At 45.5% G+C, this 21,147-nt stretch overlaps 1 protein-coding gene across 1 annotated transcript in view; it reads left to right on the top strand.

The window, feature by feature from the left end:
* Positions 1-21,147, top strand: part of LOC130107007 (sodium-coupled neutral amino acid transporter 3-like) — a 187,628-nt gene that overhangs the window by 157,036 nt on the left and 9,445 nt on the right. Inside the window, exons 5-15 of the mRNA XM_056273391.1 lie at positions 767-840; positions 1,072-1,164; positions 6,588-6,669; positions 6,958-7,040; positions 7,979-8,037; positions 8,741-8,851; positions 9,670-9,749; positions 10,029-10,129; positions 10,315-10,439; positions 18,604-18,748; positions 19,895-19,998. Of these exons, the coding sequence (XP_056129366.1) occupies positions 767-840; positions 1,072-1,164; positions 6,588-6,669; positions 6,958-7,040; positions 7,979-8,037; positions 8,741-8,851; positions 9,670-9,749; positions 10,029-10,129; positions 10,315-10,439; positions 18,604-18,748; positions 19,895-19,998 (1,057 nt within the window). The remainder of the gene's footprint in view (positions 1-766; positions 841-1,071; positions 1,165-6,587; positions 6,670-6,957; positions 7,041-7,978; positions 8,038-8,740; positions 8,852-9,669; positions 9,750-10,028; positions 10,130-10,314; positions 10,440-18,603; positions 18,749-19,894; positions 19,999-21,147) is intronic.

The following is a 21,147-nucleotide window of genomic DNA, read 5'->3' as shown; positions in this document are numbered from 1 at the left end:
GGGACAGAGTGATAGGCGTCCTTTAACATTGTGCAGCAATGATCCAGAGTGTTTTTGTCCCTGGTGGGACATTTAACATGCTGTCTGTATTTTGGTAGGTCGTGGCTGAGGTTTGCTCTGTTAAAATCCCCAGGGATAGTGAGTAGGGAGTCTGGATATTTTTATGCTCCATGTTTGTAATTTGGTCAGCAGGTGTTTTAACACCTCTTTACCACAGGTCTGGGTGGGTATAGACACCCACCAGAATACATGATGAAGATTCCCGTGGTGAATAGAATGGTTTACAGTCAATGAGAAAGGTCTCTAAGTGAGGGCTGTATGACCTCTTCAACTCTGTGACATCCGTACACCAACCATCGCTTATGTAGAAGCATATGCCACCAACCCGTATTTTTTTTTTAGCTCTGTTTGGCGGTCCGCCCGGAGGAGTTGGAACTGCGGCAGATGAAGTGATTGGCCGTACTGAATTGTCCCTAGGTGTGTGTGTGTGTGTGGGGGGGGGGGGGTCCTGTGTGATGGCCTGGCGGCCTGTCCAGGGTGTCTCCCCACCTGCCGCCCAATGGCTGCTGGGATAGGCTCCAGCATCCCCGCGACCCTAAGAGCAGGATAAGAGGTTCGGATGATGGATGGATGGAAGATAAAATTGTTTTATTACATCTTAACACACTTCCGTGTGAAATATACATAAACTGCAGGACAGACAGGCGCATACGACAGTAATTATGTCCTCGTGTTTCAGAATCTCTTGGTTTTCTGTCCTCTCTAGGATCCTGCTGACATGTATAGCTTGTCTGTCCAGTTACTCTGTTCACCTCCTGCTGCGCAGTGCTGGCATTGTGGGTAAGCTATGCTGCAAAAAGCTGTCACCTCAAGCAGTCCACAGTATACAGCATTTTTAAGATTGGCACATTATTGTGTAGGAGGCAAGAGATAGAGCACTTCTCTCAAATATATCAAATATGATTGTCCTCCTTGCATAGATGTCCAAATGTCCACTTCCAGTAAGAAAACTTTTATTTTGTTTTTTTTTGTTTTGTTTTTGTTTTGTTTTTATTGTATTGAACTGTGTAGGTATCCGTGCCTATGAGCAGCTTGGTCTTCGTGCTTTTGGACATCCAGGAAAGATACTTGCTGGTGTCGTTATAACTCTACATAACATTGGTGGTAAGTCTCTATTATTAGATTTTGGTATATCTTCATCGCCACTAAACTGTCCCTAGGGGTGAATGTGTGTGTGTGTGTGTGTGTGTGTGTGTGTGTGTGTGTGTGTGTGTGTGTGTGTGTGTGTGTGTGTGTGTGTGTGTGTGTGTGTTGGCCCTGTGTGATGGCCTGGCAGCTTGTCCAGGGTGTCTCACCACCTGCCGCCCAGTGACTGATCTCGGTCTACAAAGACTCTTTTCCTGAGTCTGGCATACGTGCCACTGGCACAATTCAGGTGATGGTTGACCTCAGACTTGATGTCAGCTTTTGTGGAGCGAAGGCTTCCGAGGTAGGGGAAGTGATCAACGTTTTCAAGAATTTTGTTGTCCACTGGGTAGATGGCTGGTTAGGTGGAAGTGGAGGTTGATATAGTACGTGGGTCTTCTTGATGTTTAATGCTAGACCATGCAGGGCTCTGTGCCTTGGCAAAGGCATTCAGGATGTCCTGGAGGTCATATGCAAAGTATGCGGTGATGGTGTTGTCATTTGCATACTGAAGCTCCATGATGGTGTTGATGACTTTGCTCTTAGCCTTGAACCTATTAAGGTTGAAGAGCCTGCCGACAGTTCTGTATGGGATTGGGATTCCCCGCCGTAGCTCTTTGCCAATGAGGTGGAGTATGGCAGCAATAAAGATGGCAAACAGGCTGTGTGCGATGCTGCATCCCTGTTTGACCCCTGTTTCCACATTGAAGGGCTCTGACTCAGAGCTGCTGTTGCTGAGCACTGTGAATGACATTCCATCATGTAGAAACCTCAATATTCCGATGTATTTGTCAGGGCAGTATCTTGATAGTATGCTCCACAGAGCCTGGTGGTCTACTCAGTCAAAGGCCTTTGTCAGGTCTATGAAAGCCATGTACAAATGCTGCCTTTGTTCACTGCATTTTTCCTGGAGTTGGCATGCTGTAAATATTATATCTGCTGTACCTCTGGATGGGCGGAAGCCACACTGAAATTCTGTGACTACTTCCTCAGCTAGTGGAAGCAGTCAGTTTGCAAGGGTGCGAGCGAGGACTTTGCCTGTTGTTGACAGGAGTGGGATGCCCCTGTAATTTCCATTTTCTGCCTTGTCACCTTTCTTGAATATGGCTACCATTAGAGCATCCCTGAGCTCCGAGGGAAGTTCTTCTTTTTCCCAGGCCTTGAGGAGGAGGGTGTGGATGTGGTACAGGAGCTCTGGTCTGCCTTCCTTTAAGATTTCAGCTGAGATCCCATCTGGACCAGCAGCCTTGTTCTTAAGGCTTCTGATTGCATCTTGAACCTCTGTCATGGTGGGAGGTTCCCCAATGTCTTCTCTGATGGGACTAGGGAATGTTGCTGGCAAATGTTTAGTTCAGCTGTGCTGTTGCAGTTGAGTTCCTGGAAGTGCTCCTTCCATCAGGCGTTAATGGTATCGTTGTCCTTCAGCAGCTCCTGTCCGTCCTTTGAGTACAGGGGGTTTAAACCGCGGTTGCTTGGACCATAGAGTGTCTGTTGTCACCCGAGTCTGCCAGTCACTGGACTTCTAGAGCCTTTTCTGTCCACCAAGCGTTCTTAAGCTCCCTTACCAATCGCTGGATGTCTGCCTTGGCTCTGGAGTGAGCCACTCATTTAGCCTTGCAGGTTACATCATTTTGCCAGGCACGTAAAGCTTTCCTTTTCTTGGAGATGAGCTGCTCTATCTCTGTGTCAGTCTCATCAAACCAGTCCTGCTGTTTTCTGGACTTGTACCCAAGGGTGGTTTTGCATGTGTCGAGGATGGTGGACCTGAGCAGGCTCCAGTGCTTCTTAATGTTATCAGGGTATTCCTTTTGGAGGGTTTCCCCAAGAGAGGCCTGAAGTCGCTGCTGGGTGGCAGTTTCATTCAGACTTTCATGGTTCAGTCTTAGTTGGATCTGCCTCTTTTGAACCATCCTCTTCCTCTTGAGTTTAATGGACATCGTGGAGCAGATGAGGTGATGATCTGTCCAGCAGTCATCTGCATTAATCATGGCCCTCTTGATGTTCACATCACGATGGTCCCTTGTTCATACAATGACATAGTCAAGGAGATGGCACTGTTTGAAGCGTGGGTGTCTCCAAGACATCTTAAATTTATTTTTCTGATGAAACAGAGCATGAATGATGGCGAGGTCGTACTGAGCACATTTCCTAAGGCTGAAGATCAATGATAGACTTTGTGGTCATATCATCAGATCTGCAGCCATTTGTTTTGGACACTCCGGTGAAGAAAGGAGCAGAGCTGTCAACTGATCACCACCTGGTGGTGAGTTGGATCAGATGGCAGGAAAGGCTGCCGGAAAGACCTGGCAAACCAAAATGTGTAGTGAGGGTGAACTGGGAACGTCTGGTGGAGCCCCCTGTCCATGAAGTCTTCAACTCCCACCTCCAGAAGTTCTCATGTATCCCGAGGGAGGCTGGGGACATGGAGTCTGAGTGGGACATGTTTAAAGCTTCTATTGCAGATATGGCAAGTAGGACCTGTGGTCATAAGGTCATCGATACCTGTCGTGGTGGCAACCTAAGAACCCACTGGTGGACACCGGCAGTGAGGGAAGCTGTCAGGCTGAAGAAGGAGGCCTTTCAGTCTTGGTTGGCCCAGGGGTCTCATGAAGCAGCAGACAGGTACTGGGAGTCCAGAAGGGCTGCGGCTTTGCAGTCGTGGAAGCAAAAACTTAGTGTGGGAGAAATTTGGTGAGGCTATGGAGGAGGACTTTCGGTTGGCCTCAAGGAAGTTCTGGCAAACCATCCCATGACTCAGGGAGGGGAGGCAGGGCCTGACTCAGGCTGTGTTCAGCCGGGAGGGGAACTGCTGAACTGGACTGGGGATGTTGTCGGCTGGTGGAAAGAACACTTTGAGGAGCTCCTGAACCCGACTAACACGTCCTCTGAAGACTCAGGGGAAGCCCCACCCATATCCCTGGCAGAGGTATCTGAAGTAGTTAAGAAGCTCCTCGGTGGCAAGGCACCGGGTGTGGATGAGATTCGCCCTGAGATGCTGGAAGCTATGGACACTGTTGGGCTGTCTTGGCTGACATGCCTCTTCAGTGTCACGTGTGTTATCAGGGCATCACATTGGTCAGCCTCCCTGGGAAAGTCTACTCTAAGGTACTGGAAAGGAGACTCCGACTAACTGTCGAATCTCGGATCCAGGAGGAACAATGCGGATTGCGTCATGGCCATGGCACAACAGACCAACTCTTTACCCTTGCGGAAGTGCTGAGGGAGGCATGGTAGTTTGACCTGCCAGTCTACATGTGTTTTGTGGACTTGGAGAAGGCTTATGACTGTGTACCAAGGGACACTCTGTGGGGGGTAATGCGGGAGTATGGGGTACCGGGACAGTTGCTACAAGCCATTCGGTCCTTGTATAAACAAAGTGAGAGCTGTGTTTGCATTCTCGGCACAAAGTCAAACACGTTTCCGGTGGATGTAGTACTCAGCCAAGGTTGCCCCTTGTCTCCGATTCTGTTTGTGATATTCATGGACAGGATCTCAAGGCGCAGCTAAGGTGAGGAGTGTTTCAATTTTGGGAACCTCGGAATTGCATCTCTGCTCTTCACAGATGATAGGGTTTTGTTGGCTTTATCAGAACGCGACCTCAAGCATGCGCTGGGGCAGTTTGCAGCTGAGTGTGAAATGGCTGGGATGAGAGTCAGCGCCTCCAAGTTTTAGGCCATGGTTCTCTCCCGGAAAATGATGGATTGTTCCCTCTGGGTTGGGGTGAGTTGTTGCCTCAAGTGAAGGAGTTCAAGTTTCCCCTTTTGTATCTGTCTAAGTCGGAGAGTACTGCTGGCATTGTGTGTGGCTGCCGCTTCTCTGTCTCGTAGGCCCCCTTCCCATCCACCCCTGTATGTCTGTGTTATTTTTATCTGTTGTCTTGTTTCACCCCGTTTATTGTAAAGCGACTTTGAGTGTTAGAAAAGTGCGATATAAGTTTAATTTATTAAGTATCTCGGGGTCTTGTTCACAAGTGAGGGTAGGATGGAGCGGGAGATTGACAGGTGGATTGGTGCAGCATCTGCAGTAATGCGGATGTTGCAGCAGACCATTGTGGTGAAGTGGGAGCTGAACCGGAAGACAAACCTCTCAATTCACCAGTCAATCTTTGCTCCAACCCTCAACTATGGTCATGAGCTTTGGGTAGTGACCGAAAGGGTGAGATCGTGGATACAAGTGGCTGAAATGAGTTTCCTCTGTAGAGTGTCTGGGCTCAGCGTTAGCGATAGGGTGAGGAGCTCGGAGTAGAGCCACTGCTCTTTCACGTTGAAAGGAGCCAGTTGAGGTGGTTCGGGCATCTGATTAGGATGCCTCCTGGGCGCCTTCCTTTGGAGGTTTTCTGGGTACGTCCAACTGGGAGGAGACCCCGGGGTAGACCCAGACATTGCTGGAGGGACTACATGTCCAATCTGGCCTGGGAATGCCTTGGGATCCCCCGGGAGGAGCTGGAGGGCATTGCTGGGGAGAGGGACATCTGGAGTGCCCTACTTAGCTTGCTGCCACCACGACCCGACCCCAGAGAAGCGGCTGATGATGAGATAAGATGTGCCATTAAGTAGCTACGGGAGAAAATGACATGTCACAGTTGATTTTCCTTATAGATTTTGATTAAGTACCTTCAGTGTTGCTAAGCTACTTTTCTTTGTAGCTTGTTGTGTATCTTGGGCATGGTGGCCCAGTGGTCAGCACTGTTGCCTCACAGCAAGAAAGTCCTGGGTTCGAACCCCAAGCTGTCCCAGGTCCTTTCTGTGTGGAGTTTGCATGTTCTCCCCGTGTCTGTGGGTTTTCTCCGGGTACTCCAGTTTCCTACTTGCATGTTAGAGTTAATACTCCTCTCTGTGCCCCTGAGCAAGGCAATGGAAAGAAGAACTGGAGTTGGTCCCCAGGTGCTGCAGCTGTCCACTGCTGCTATACAATAGGATGGGTTAAATGCAGAGAACACATTAATTATATGTTTGTACAAATGACAAGTAAAGTGTTTTCTTCTTCTTCTTCTTCTTCTTCTTCTTCTTCTTCTTCTTCTTCTTCTTCTTCTTCTTCTTCTTCTTCTTCTTCTTCTATCTTGTTACTCTCATCAAAAGGGTAGCTTTGCTGTATAACATTGCTATTTCAAATCATGAGTAGCTTGTAGCTAAGCTACAATTTCAAAGTACCTTCCCTAATACTGGCTGCCACATAGAATAGAATAGAATAGAACAGAATAGAATACTCTTTATTAGTCATTTTGTACATACATACAAATGAAATTTACTATCTGATTCAACCCATCCTAGCTGTGTAGCTAGTCGTATCTGTGTATCTAGTGGGCAGCCGCTGTGCAGCACCCGGGGACCAACTACTCTTCTGTAGAAAAAAACTGTTGCTCAAACTTTGTGAGTTGCTCCAACATCTTGTTCTCTCCCCAGCTATGTCTAGTTACCTTTTCATCGTGAAATATGAGTTGCCGCTGGTCATCCAAGCCTTCCTTGGCCAGACTTCAAGCACTGAGTGAGTACTGCAGTTATCTCTCCACTGAATAAATGGCATGATATCAATTGTATGATTACTCCCAAATTATACTATTTTACAATGAAATAACGGATTCATTTCCCTTTTATCTAAGATGGCTATCAATACATATCAATATCCTTCACATTCATATTGATTACATAGCACAGTAAAACGTAGCAATAGTCAGTGTGTGTGTGTGTGTGTGTGTGTGTGTGTGTGTGTGTGTGTGTGTGTGTGTGTGTGTGTGTGTGTGTGTGTCTTTCATGACTGCTGTTCTTTTTCCAGGGATTGGTTCATGAATGGAAATTACCTCATAATCATTGTCACTGTCTGCATCATTTTTCCATTGGCCATGATGAAACACCTCGGTATGTCCCTGCCCCCTCTCCACCCTGCCTTCCTACTGCCCCCTCTCCACCCTGCCTTCCTACTGCCCCCTCTCCACCCTGCCTTCCTACTGCCCCTTCTCTACCCTGCCTCCCTACCGCCCCCTCTCCACCATGCCTCCCTACCACCCCCTCTCTACCCTGCTTCCCTACCACCCTCTCTCCACCTTGCCTCCCTACTGCCCCCTCTCCACCCTGCCTTTCTACTGCCCCCTGTCCACCCTGCCTCCCTACCGCCCCCTCTACACCATGCCTCCCTACCGCCCCCTCTCCATCCTGCCTTCCTACCGCCCCCTCTCCACCCTGCCTTCCTACTGCCCCCTCTCCACCCTGCCTTCCTACTGCCCCCTCTCCACCCTGCCTTCCTACTGCCCCTTCTCTACCCTGCCTTCCCTACCGCCCCCTCTCCACCCTGCCTCCCTACCACCCCCTCTCCACCCTGCCTCCCTACTTCTTTCTGTACTTTCCATAGCACCTGTGCTGTGAGTGGCTGTTACACCACTAGGCGCTGATAGAGCAACATATTTTGATTTGTAGAAAAACTAAAACTTGTATTTCAAGGTTATTGTATAATTTACTTTTACAAAATGATAAATACAATAATAACTAATAAACACATATTTACAGGACGCTGGTGTGACTTCAGCCATTTGTTGATAAAATAACACCTGTACAGAACAATCGTCTGTAGTTTAGGGACATATAAAAATGAACTTAAAGCACTTCTTTTTCATTTTATCAATATTTTTGTTTAAAACTGCCACATGTCTGCCCCCTGCTGCGCATGGCACTAAACCCTCTGCAGCAGTGGGAGCAGGGAGGCCAGTGATGCTGTTCACTTGCTCTTCCTCAGACTAGCTACATGTGTAGTTCTGTTGGTGGAGGCTGAGTGTGAGCATTATGTGGTCTTCGTTTGACAGGATATCTGGGCTACACCAGTGGGTTCTCCCTCTCCTGCATGGTGTTCTTCCTCTCTGCGGTGAGTCTGACTGCCATTAAACTGCATGTACTATCCAAGACCAGCTCAGGAGGACTTGGTCAGGGCCAGCTCTGTATCTAGTACACAGTCAATCAGAAGTGTGCAGAATGAGGGCGTCCAGGTGGTGTAGCGGTCTATTCCGTTGCCTACCAACACAGGGATCGCTGGTTTGAATCCCCGTGTTACCTCCGGCTTGGTTGGGCATCCCTACAGACACAATTGGCCGTGTCTGCGGGTGAGAAGCCAGATGTGGGTATGTGCCCTGGTCGCTGCACTAGCGCCCCCTTCCCCCCTGTTCGGGGGAGAGGGGAAACTGGGGGGAATAGCGTGATCCTCCCACGTGCTACATCCCCCTGGCGAAACTCCTCACTGTCAGGTGAAAAGAAGCGGCTGGTGACTCCACATGTATGGGAGGAGGCATGTGGTAGTCTGCAACCCTCCCTGGATCAGCAGAGGGGGTGGAGCAGCAACCGGGACGGCTCGGAAGGGTGGGGTAATTGGCAAACTACTATTAGGGAGAAAAAGGTGGAAAAAAGCCACACAAAAGGAAGTGTGCAGAATGTGGCTTACAATATGAAGTAAAACGGGACTTCCTCGATCAGTAAGAAGGAAGTTACTCTTCACTTGCTTGTTGTTCATGTCTGTTATCCCAACACATCTTTCACTCTTTCATAAATCCACTTCTTCTGGAACATCTGTGAAGGTCATCTACAAGAGGTTCAACATCACTTGTCCCCTGGAGGCATTTAGCAACAATGCCACCACCATCCCAGAGGACGTTTGCAGTGCCAAATTCTTCACCATCAACCAAGAGGTGAGGGACGAGTTTTCTGGTCAGTAAAGTGCCACCATAAAAGCCCTGATACCTCCAGGCTGAGCTGTTTGTTCAGCATTACCTGCTCACAAGACGCAAGTGCTCTCTAACTACATGAGATAAAATGTTATTTTCACTGGGTTCTTTGGTCATTCAATATAGCAGTGTTGTGGGGGCCTCCGGGTAGTGTGGTGGTCTATTCCGTTGCCTACCAACATGGGGATCGGTGGCTCAAATCCCTGTGTTACCTCCGGCTTGGTTAAGCATCCCTACAGACACAGATGGTCGTGTCTGCGGGTGGGAAGCTGGATGTGGGTATGTGTCTTGGTCTCTACACTAGTGCTTCTTCTGGTCGGTCGGGGCGCCTGTTTAGGGGGGAGGGGGAACTGGGGGGAATAGTGTGATCCTCCCACGTGCTACGTCCCCGTGGCGAAACTCCTCACTGTCAGGTGAAAAGAAGCGGCTGGCGACTCCACATGTATTGGAGGAGGCATGTGGTAGTCTGCAGCCCTCCCCGGATCAGCAGAGGGGGTGGAGCAGCGACCAGGACGGCTCGGAAGAGTGGGGTAATTGGCCAAGTACAATTCGGAGAAAAGGGGGGAATATATGTATATATATATATATATATATATATATATATATATATATATATATATATATATATATATATATATATATATAGTAGTGTTGTGGCCACTGTTTCATGCATCCTATCACATGGAGAGAGTAAATACTTAACCTCGTGTGTTCATGGAGCCAGTTTTAGACTTGACTGAATGATTGATTGATTGATTGATACCGCACTACTTGCTTCTCAGACGGCGTACACCATCCCCATCTTGGCCTTTGCCTTTGTGTGTCACCCAGAAGTGCTTCCCATCTACACTGAATTGTGCAAGTAAGAAGCAGATCACTGTTCTTCTACCATAAAATCCCCAGCACACAACGTGTTTTTCAATAAGATACCTGGATATTCTGTATGATTGCCAGCATATTTCAATTAATGACATAAATGGTTATTTCTCCCCCTTCACAACATGAGGTGAAGTAATGCGTGACAGTTCTCTCACTAGGAGTTAAAATAGTGCAGCTGTAGGTATTTCTTAAACACTGCCTCAGCTATACGGCTCATGTACAGTATTGCCAAACTGTTCTGCTTTCATTTCCCCATCTCCAGCCCAACCAAGAGGAGAATGCAGAACATCTCTAACGTCTCCATCCTCGGCATGTTCATCATGTACCTCCTCACAGCCACCTTCGGTTACCTCACATTCTATGGTAACACGATCCCTAAAGCACCTTCTGTAGAATTCCCTGCACTGATGTTACACAAACTGATGGTTCACTTCTTAAAGACAATCACTCTTCACACATAATGTGTGTGTGTGTGTGTGTGTGTGTGTGTGTGTGTGTGTGTGTGTGTGTGTGTGTGTGTGTGTGTGTGTGTGCGTGTGTGCGCACAGCAAACACCGAAGCGGAGCTCCTCCACACCTACAGTAAAGTGGACCCTCTAGACACCTTGATCCTGTGCGTACGCCTGGCTGTGTTGGTGGCAGTCACCCTGACGGTGCCAGTGGTGTTGTTTCCTGTAAGAACCCCAGACATAAGACTAGTCCCCATATGACAGTTTATTATTCTATTCCCACATACATGTTGCCAGTGGAAACCACATTACTCTTCAGACTGCTCGTAGTATGATCAGGAGTTCTTGCATTAGCAATATTCTGTATGGTATGTAGCGGTCCAATGTTGCCAGTTTTTCACTACAATTTCAGCTTAACACTTAAAACCCTGGTTTTCCCTGCCAACCACTTAAGGCCAGCAAACACTGTTGCTGGCTAATGTGAGTCCAGGTTGCGCTCTCATTTCAGACATCTAGCCTCGAGCCAATGTACATCTGCTAGATGAGCCACAATGTCTTGGTACACTGTTCTATGCTCTGTTGAACTGTTCTATACAAGTATGCTCCTGCATACTTGTATTTATTTTGGGGGGGGGGGGTAGGTGTACATTGCCTTTTATATTTGACAGGTGTCAACCCTTGCTGTTTTAGTGGAGAGGACACTTGACTCGGCTCATTCGACACCATCTGATTCGGTGCCAGTGTGTACTGGCCTTAGGCAAGGCTACCATAGTGATTTTAGTTATCACTCAAGTGAAATCAGCTGCAGTCCAACCTAAGGCCTTTACACACCAGGGATGTGATGAATAAACGACACGAAAACGCAAAATACTCACCTGCGAATATTTTCCATGAAAACTATTCATACCAGCAGATTTTGCGACAAAAACCCAGCTTTCTGTCGCAAACTCGCGAGACATGACGGGGACTCAAATTGGTGGGTTCAGGTATGGTGGTACGGTGCGTGGGGATCTCCTCTTCTTCATGGAGGGGATCATGGGGGGGATCCCCGCCTGTTGCCAATCTGACCTCTGCTGGGCGCACTTCCTCCGATGTGGTGTGCCGCAACCGACTCTGGGTGAGCAAGGAAGGATTACCTTGATATCAACTCTACAATATCTCACTATTACAGCCCCTCTACTACGTCCCTCTACTACGTCCCTCTACTACATCCCTCTACAACATCACTCTACTACATAACTCTACTACATCCCTCTACTACAGCCCCTCTACTACATCCCTCTACTTCGTACCTCTACTACGTCCCTTTACATCCCTCTACTCCATCCCTCTACTACATCACTCTACTACATCGCTCTACTACATCCCCCTACTACAGCCCCTCTACTACATCCCTCTGCGACATCCCTCTACTACATCGCTCTACTACACCCTCTACGACATCCCTCTACTAAATCCCCTCTACTACATCCATCAACTACAACCCTCTACTACATAACTCTACTACATCCCTCTACTACAGCCCCTCTACTACATCCCTCTACTACACCCCTCTACGACATACCTGTACTACATACCTCTGCAACATCCCCCTACTACATACCTCTACTACATCGTTCTACTACACCCCTCTACTACATACCTCTATGATATCCCTCTACTACGTCGCTCTACTACGTCGCTCTACTACGTCCCTCTACAACATCCCTCTACAACATCCCTCTAATACATCCCTCTACAACATCCCTCTACTACATCCCTCTACTACATTGTTCTACTACATCCCCTCTACTACAGCCCCTCTACTACATCCCTCTACTACACCCCTCTACTACATACCTCTACTAAATACTTCTGCGACATCCCCCTACTACAAACCTCTACTACATCGCTCTACTACACCCCTCTATGACATCCCTCTACTACGTCCCTCTTCTACGTCCCTCTAATACATCCCTCTACTCCATCCCTCTACTAGAGCCCCTCTACTACATCCCTCTACTTCACCCCTCTACTACATACCTCTACTACATACCTCTACGACATCCCTCTACTACATCCCCTGTACTACATCCCTCTGCGACATCCCTCTACTACATCGCTCTACTATACCCTCTACAACATCCCTCTACTACATCCCCTCTACTGCATCCCTCTACGACATCCATCAACTACATCCCTCTACTACAGCCCCTCTACTTCATACCTCTACTACATCCCTCTACTACATCGCTCTATTACATCCCTCTACGACATCCCTCTACTACATCGCTCTACTACATCCCTCTACTACATCCCCCTACTACAGCCCCTCTACTACAACCCTCTACTACACCCCTGTACTACATAACTCTACTACATAACTCTGCGACATCCCCCTAATACATCCCTCTACTACATCGCTCTACTACATCCCTCTACTACGTCGCTCTACTACATCCCTCTACGACATCCCTCTACTGCATCGCTCTACTACATCCCTCTACTACATCCCCTACTAAAGCCCCTCTACTACATCCCTCTACTACGTCCCTCTACTACATCCCTCTACTACACCCCTCTACTACATACCTCTACGACATCCCTCTACTACGTCCCTCTAATACATCCCTCTACAACATCCCTCTACTACATCCCTCTATGACATCCATCTACTACATAACCCTACTACAGCCCTCTACTACAGCCCCTCTACTACATCCCTCTACTACATACCTCTGCGACATCCCCCTACTACATCCCTCTACTACAGCCCCTCTACTTCATACCTCTACTACATCCCTCTACTACATCGCTCTACTACATCCCTCTACGAAATCCCTCTACTACATTGCTCTACTACAGCCCTCTACTACATCCCTCTACTACATCCCCCTACTACATACCTCTACTACATACCTCTACTAATCCCTCTACTGCTTCCCTGTACTACAACCCTCTATGACATCCCCCTACTAAAGACCCTCTACTACATCCCTCTACTACGTCCCTCTACTACATCCCTCTACTACACCCCTCTACTACATACCTCTGCGAAATCCCCCTAGTACATCTCCCTACTACATACCTCTACTACATACCTCTACTACATCGCTCTACTACATACCTCTACGACATCCCCATACTACATCGCTCTACTACATCCCTCTACGACATCCCTCTTCTACATTCTCTACTCCATACCTCTACTACGTCCCTCTAATACATACCTCTGCGACATCCCTCTACTATATACCTCTACTACATCGCTCTACTACACCCCTCTATGACATCCCTCTACTACATCCCCTGTACTACATCCCTCTGCGACATCCCTCTACTACATCGCTCTACTACACCTTCTACGACATCCCTCTACTACATCCCCTCTACTACATCCCTCTACGACATCCATCAACTACATCCCTCTACCACATAACTCTACTACATCCCTCTACTACAGCCCCTCTACTACATCCCTCCACTTCATACGTCTACTACATCCCTCTACTACATCACTCTACTACATCCCTCTACTACATCACTCTACTATATCGCTCTACTACATCCCCCTACTACAGCCCCTCTACTACATCCCTCTACTACATACCTCTACTACATCGCTCTACTACACCCCTCTACGACATCCCTCTACTACATCCCCTGTACTACATCCCTCTGCGACATCCCTCTACTACATCGCTCTACTACACCCTCTACAACATCCCTCTACTAGATCCCCTCTACTACATCCCTCTACGACAACCATCAACTACATCCCTCTACTACATAACTCTACTACATCCCTCTACTACAGCCCCTCTACTACATCCCTCCACTTCATACCTCTACTACATCCCTCTACTACATCGCGCTACTACATACTTCTGTGACATCCCTCTACTACATCCCTCTACTACATCCAAAAGTAAATTACATAAGCTACTCACGATCCTGATAGCCTAGTTGTACAGTGATGCTCCTCCACACTGTCCTTCAGTTCCTTGTCTTTATAATATTGTGTCCTTTGTCATACAATACAGGGTGATGACAAACACAAGCAATAGGTCTGCCATTGTCATTAGGAGGTTGTGACGTGACATCCGTTCCACACAACATAATTCGTGGATGTCTTTATTAGTAGTACGAATGCTCAGAAAAGTCAAACTTGTTAGAAAACATTATGTTGCTTTTCACTGCGTAATATTCATGTTCTGTGTGAAAGTACTTACGAGATAAACAACAGTTACATAAAAACATATTGACATGTGAATTAATCGCATGAAAAATAAAACTTCCCTGATGTGTTAAGGCCTTAAACACAAATTCAGGGACACTACAGGGGTTAAAAAGCTGGCAAAAACTAAAGAAAAGAATGTTTGTTTAGAAAATGCAAAAATGCAAACACGAATTAACACAAAATACCAAACACGGGAAACACTCTCTCACACAGAGAAGGCAGGTGAGGGTTCGGGAGACACGGGCATCTGCAGACCGACGCTAAACTTTTCCCAGACTCGACGAGGAATGTCTGCAAAGCACCCGGTCAAATAGTCCCCAGCACAGGTGCACCTCATCACAGGCCAATCAAGGGCAGGTGCCACTCATACTGGCCGACAGGGAGATGTCACACCTGTTGGCTGCTGACCCTCTGGCCAGTGATCGTGTCAAAAAGCCGATTTCTGGTCATTCTTTTCATAATTCAAGTGTATCATGTAACTTTTTTTAAGGTTTAGTTAAAGGTCTGTGTTGTTGTTGTTTATTCATAATTTTTCGGTGTAGTTTATGGTCAAGGCTTTGAGAAGAGGTTTTATCAAAGATGGAAAATAAGATTTTAGCAAATTATCTAAAACCATTGAAACTTTAAATACTAGCAAATTTTACATTAATTTGTACAAACACTATATTGTGTCACTAAACAAGACTAAGTTAAAACCTGGTATATGGCTGGAACTCGACTACATTTAGAAAATGGCTTGTTTTGTGTGACTACATTTAAAAAGTGGCTGTTTTGACATTGGTTACATGAACAGCGGCTATACGGGTCAGCAGTTTTCAAACCCTGATTCCCTCTACAGTTAAATAGTGCCAATTTCTTTTTTATATAAAATAATTACCTGGCTACATCACTGCTGTCAGCATCACCAGAAAGTCTTGGCTTGATAACCCTTATAAATGTGCTTCAGCTATCACCAACTGTCTGAAGATGCGACTAATTCTCACTCTAGCTGCATGTGTCTATGAGCGCTGGTGTTTGTGAACTGGACTGACTTTTTTTGCAATGACACGTCTCGGTAGTGTCCACGAGCAGCAATATATTATGTTCATTAGCATGGGAAACGGCCACTTCCATGTTTATCAGTGATGTCGTTCGTCGGCCAACCAGTCGTGTAAATTTAGTGATGCCATTGGTCGCCACCAGCTGAAATCGCCGTTGGTCACCTGAGCCAGCAGCTGAATCATGTGAAAGTGATCACTCAGTCAGTCAGTCAGTCACTCTAACGATGATCACTCAGTCACTCGAACTATGATCACTCAGTCAGTCACTCCAACTACACTGCGTGCACAATTGTTAGGCAAGTTGTATTTTTGACGATTAATTTTATTTTTTAACAACTACAGCGCTCTCGCTCAATCCAAAATGTTAATGAAGCTCAAACCTGAATATTTAAGGAAGTAAAAGTCAGGTTTTGTCTTTCTTGAGAGAGTATCAGTGTGCACAATTATTTGGCAAATATTGGTGCACAGAATTATTAGGCAACTAAATGAAAAACGAATATTTTCTCATCTCACTTGTTTATTTTCAGCTGTTAAAGTGAAAATAATGAACAAACAACTGAAAATTTAAAAATAAAAATTTCTAACATTTCCACAAAAAAAATCTGACCAATATAGCCACCCTTCTTTTCAATAACCATCACAAGCCTTCCATCCATGGAGTCTGTCAATTTCTTTATCTTTTGACAATCAACTTTTTGTGCAGCAGTAACCACAGCCTCCCAGACACTGTTCAGAGAGGTGTACTGTTTTCCTTCATGGTAAATCTCCCGTTTAAGAAGAGCCCACAAGTTGTCAATAGGGTTAAGTCAGGTGAGGAAGGGGGCCATGTCATTTTCCTGTCATCTTTAAGGCCTTTACTGGCAAGCCATGCAGTGGTGTACTTTGATACATGTGATGGAGCATTGTCCTGCATAAAAATCATGGTCTTCTTGAAGGATGCAGACTTTTTTCTGTACCACTGCTTGAAGAAAGTGTCCTCTAAAAACTGGCAGTAGTCTGGGAGTTGATTTTAAGTCCATCTTCAACCCAAAAAGGTCCAACTAGCTCATCTTTAATGATACTGTGGCGGACACTAGGGGCTATGCCTCGGAGATGAGCTAGTTGGACCTTTTCGTGTTGAAGATGGACTTAAAATCAAACTGAAATCTTATTTGTAAATTTTCCGTTGTTTGTTCATTATTTTCACTTTAACAGATGAAAATAAACAAGTAAGATGGGAAAATATTCGTTTTTCATTTAGTTGCCTAATAATTCTTCGCACCAATATTTGCCAAATAATTGTGCACACTGAGATATTCTCTTAAGAAAGACAAAACCTGACTTTTACTTTCTTAAATATTCAGGTTTGAGCTTTATTAAAATTTTGGATTGAGCGAGAGCGCTGTAGTTGTTAAAAAATAAAATGAATCATCAACTTGCCTAATAATTGTGCACGCAGTGTATGATCACTGAGTCAGTCAGTCAGTCTAACTATGATCACTAAGTCAGTCACTCCAACTACGATCACTTAGTCAGTCAGTCACTCTAACTATGATCAGTCACTCCAACTGCGATCACTCAGTCAGTCAGTCTAACTATGATCACTCAGTCAGTCACTCCAACTATGATCAGTCACTCCAACTGTGATCACTCAGTCAATCAGTCTAACTATGATCACTCAGTCAGTCAGTAACTCCAACTATGATCACCCAGTCAGTCACTCTATGATCACTGACAGTCAGTCACTCGAACCATGATCACTCAGTCAGTCAGTCAGTCAGTCTAACTATGATCACTTAGTCAGTCACCCCAACTATGATCAGTCAGTCAGTCAGTCTAACTATGATCACTCACTCAGTCAGTCAGTCAGTCACTCCAGCTATGATCACTCAGTCAGCCAGTCATTCCAATATGATCAGTCAGTCAGTCAGTCAGTCACTCTATGATCACTAACAGTCAATCACTTAAATCATGATCACTCAGTCATTCACTCTAACTATGATCAGTCAGTCAGTCAGTCAGTCAGTCAGTCTAACTATGATCACTCAGTCAGTCAGTCAGTTACTCCAACTATGATCACTTAGTCAGTCATTCACTCCAATATGATCACTCAGTCAGTTAGTCACTCTATGATCACTGACAGTCAGTCACTTGAACCATGATCACTCAGTCAGTCAGTGAGTCACCCCCACTATAATCACTCAGTCAGCCACTCACTCCAATATGATCAGTCAGTCAGCCAGTCACTCTATGATCAATGTCAGTCAGTCAGTCTGTCAGTCACTCTAACTATGATCACTCAGTCAGTCAGTCAGTCACTCCAACTGTGATCAGTCAGTCAGTCAGTCTAACTATGATCACTCAGTCAGTCAGTCACTCCAACTATGATCACTCAATCAGCCAGTCACTCCAATATGATCACTCAAGTCAGTCAGTCACTCTATGATCACTGACAGTCAGTCACTCTATGATCACTCAGTCAGTCGGTCACTCTAACTATGGTCAGTCAGTCAGTCAATCACTCCAACTATAATCAGTAAGTCAGTCACTCTGACTATGATCACTCAGTCAGTCACACTGTAAAACTATTAAGTTATTAACTGTCAAATTAACATTATTTACGTCAAACCTGTCCTTCATACTAAGGAAGACATTTTGATGAACATGAAGCTGAGTGCATGACTGTGCATGAAGTTTTTCTAAATCATTGTTCAATGGTATGAATACCTTTGCGGGCATATTTTTCTTATTTAATTGAAAAGCAACAGAGAAATTCATCACTAACTTTATTTAATTTATAAAAAGGCAAGGTTTCCCTAAACTTTTGATTCACATTATATTTTTGTTTTGCTGTTTTGTTTTTTTGTTTGTTTTTGTTTGGTATCGTGCTGTTTATTTTTCCCTTTTTTTGTCTTTGTTTACTGAGATATGTCCTTGTTTTACTTTTCTTGATTTATTAGGCAGTGCTAATTCATTAGGCTAAAAACAAATGTTTTTCATGCTGATTTTTTACAAATGGTTAATTTTGTTGCATCAGTTTTAGGTACAAACCCTGACATCGATACCTTAACTTTGTTTAAATTAAGCCGATGTGCCACAGCATGAGCGGTATCAGTGCTTCTGGAACACTAAATAAGATTGTTTTTTTTAGATTCGACGTGCAGTCCTCCAGCTTCTGTTCCCGGAGAAGCCCTTCCACTGGCTCCGTCACATCACCATCGCCCTGTGTCTGCTCTTCTCTGTTAATGTGCTGGTCATCCTGGTCCCCAACATCCGAGACATCTTTGGTATCATTGGTGGGTATAGTTTCCATGTACAGTTGAAACAATACTGTAGTACAACATCCGAGACATATTTGGTATCATTGGTGGGTATAGTTCTCATGTACAGTAGAAACAATACTGTAATACAACATCTGAGACATCTTTGGAATCATTGGTGGGTATAGTTCCCATGTACAGTAGAAACAATACTGTAGTACAACATCCGAGACAGCTTTGGTATCATTGGTGGGTATAGTTCTCATGTACAGTAGAAACAATACTGTAATACAACATCCGAGACAGCTTTGGTATCATTGGTGGGTATAGTTCTCATGTACAGTAGAAACATAATGGAATACAACATCCAAGACATCTTTGGTATCATTGGTGGGTATAGTTCCCATGTACAGTAGAAACAACACTGTAGTACAGCTTTGGTCTAATGACCAATAACTTGCAAAGGTATATCTCAACTTTCCATTTGTTATAAGGTTACTTTCTGTTACTGAGGAATTCCCTTCAAGGTACAGTGTGTCAAGTTTGGGGTTTTAGTGGCATCTGATAATTAAGAGGCACATTACCACAAAAATGACCCCTACTCACCCGCCAAGCACATCTACAGACGCTACGGTGGACTGCAGAGGCCATAAATGATGAAAGTGCTCACCCTGCATTGTAAAGCGGTGTGGCGTGGTGAGGTAGCTTTAGATTCAGACATTTCAAGCTGATTCCAGACAGCTTGTTCCACGGTTGAACAGAAGAATCCCCACGTCAGTGTCACATTTTAATCTTCATTCCTGCTGGAGTTGTTTCAAACATGTATGTGTTTGCTGCTGCAACCGGTCAAACTGCTGCTGCTGACCTACTCGGTCAAACATTTTCAACAACAGTATAGACAGACTGGAGAGCATCTCCAACCATGATTAAGATGACAGTTAGTAGTATGTAACCCGACAACATGGTCAAGATGGATAAAATACCTATTTTTAATGGAGAAAATTTACAGATCGCAGCTTTGACATATACTTCCTGGAAGTTGGGGCTTCAGTACCAATCAGTTCCAGGGTTGTTTTCTTAGATACCAGATACTTACAGCAGCTGGTACCTCTGGCACCTTTAGATGAGCTATTTAAGTTTTTGAATTGAGAAATGTTAACTCTGATCCTTCTTTGTGTCTAGGGGCCACCACTGCTCCTAGTCTGATCTTCATCCTCCCTGGACTGTTCTACATCCGCATTGTCCCAGTGGAGCAAGAGCCAATGAAATCAAGACCAAAGGTCCAGGTAAGTTTGTTCAGTACTCATACAAAGCCTGCTTCATCCACTAACATCTTGAAAATACAAAAAAAGGTGAAGGATAAGAGGAGAGTGAAGGTGGTGTGTGTGTGTGTATGGTGTGTGTGTATGGTATGTGTGTGTGGGGGGGAGGGGCTCAAGGTGGCAGTGCAGTTGTATAACAACATGCCTCAGCTTCTTAAGTCTCCCTAGAGAGTTTAGTTGGGCAACATCCGTGTGTTGTCTTCCTGCTTGACTCACATCTTTTTTGTCTAACGTACTTAACCCATAGAAACCATACTGAAGTCTAGAAGCAGCGGCACAACTGGTTTCTACATTACATTACATTACATTACAGTCATTTAGCAGATGCTTTATCCAAAGCGACTTACAATAAGTGCATCATTTAACGTAGGAAATCAGGAGAACTACTAGTCATCAGAGGTCATAAGTGCATCTAAACAAGCATCTAAGAGCAAAACCAGTGCTAAAGTAAAAGTGCAAGAAAGAATTTTTTTTTAATGAGTGAATACAATAAGTGCTAAGAACAAGTAGCAGGGTAGTAGTTCTTGAAGAGGTGAGTTTTCAACCTGTGCTGAAAGATGGGCAGCGACTCCGCTGTCCTGACATCAGTGGGGAGTTCATTCCACCACTGCGGGGCCAGGACAGAAAATAGCCGTGACCGGGTCGATCGGCAGCAGGGGCCTCTGAGCGACGGGGCAACCAGGCGTCCCGAGGCAGCAGAGCGAAGTGGTCGGGCGGGGGTGTAGGGCTTGACCATGGCCTGGAGTTAGGGTTTCTACTGGTGTGCCTTGCGGCTGATTTTTTTTGGTTCAATTCTAGATAATGACTGGTCATTTCAGGGAACATCGGTAGGATTCTGGGAGAAAACGTGCTCCGGTGTGATAGAAATGGGAGCAGAAGCATAATAATGAGATTTTATTTCAGCCTCAGTGGCGGTGCCCTGCTCTATGAGTCATATTCCATGTCAAGTGTTCCTGACAAGGCTGCTAATAGAGTTCAGAGGCTACTTCACTATATATATGTATCTTATGTGCTAGCATACCATGCTATAGTTTAAAAAATTGGACACTACATATAGCCTACATGGTGGAAATGTTTTTGACATAGCTAATTTTTTATTCATTTATTCATAAT

The sequence above is a fragment of the Lampris incognitus genome, chromosome 2, assembly GCF_029633865.1.
Source record: "Lampris incognitus isolate fLamInc1 chromosome 2, fLamInc1.hap2, whole genome shotgun sequence".
Lineage (NCBI taxonomy): Eukaryota > Metazoa > Chordata > Actinopteri > Lampriformes > Lampridae > Lampris > Lampris incognitus.
The sequence above is the reverse complement of the archived record's forward strand: the minus strand, read 5'-3'. Positions and strand labels throughout refer to the sequence as shown.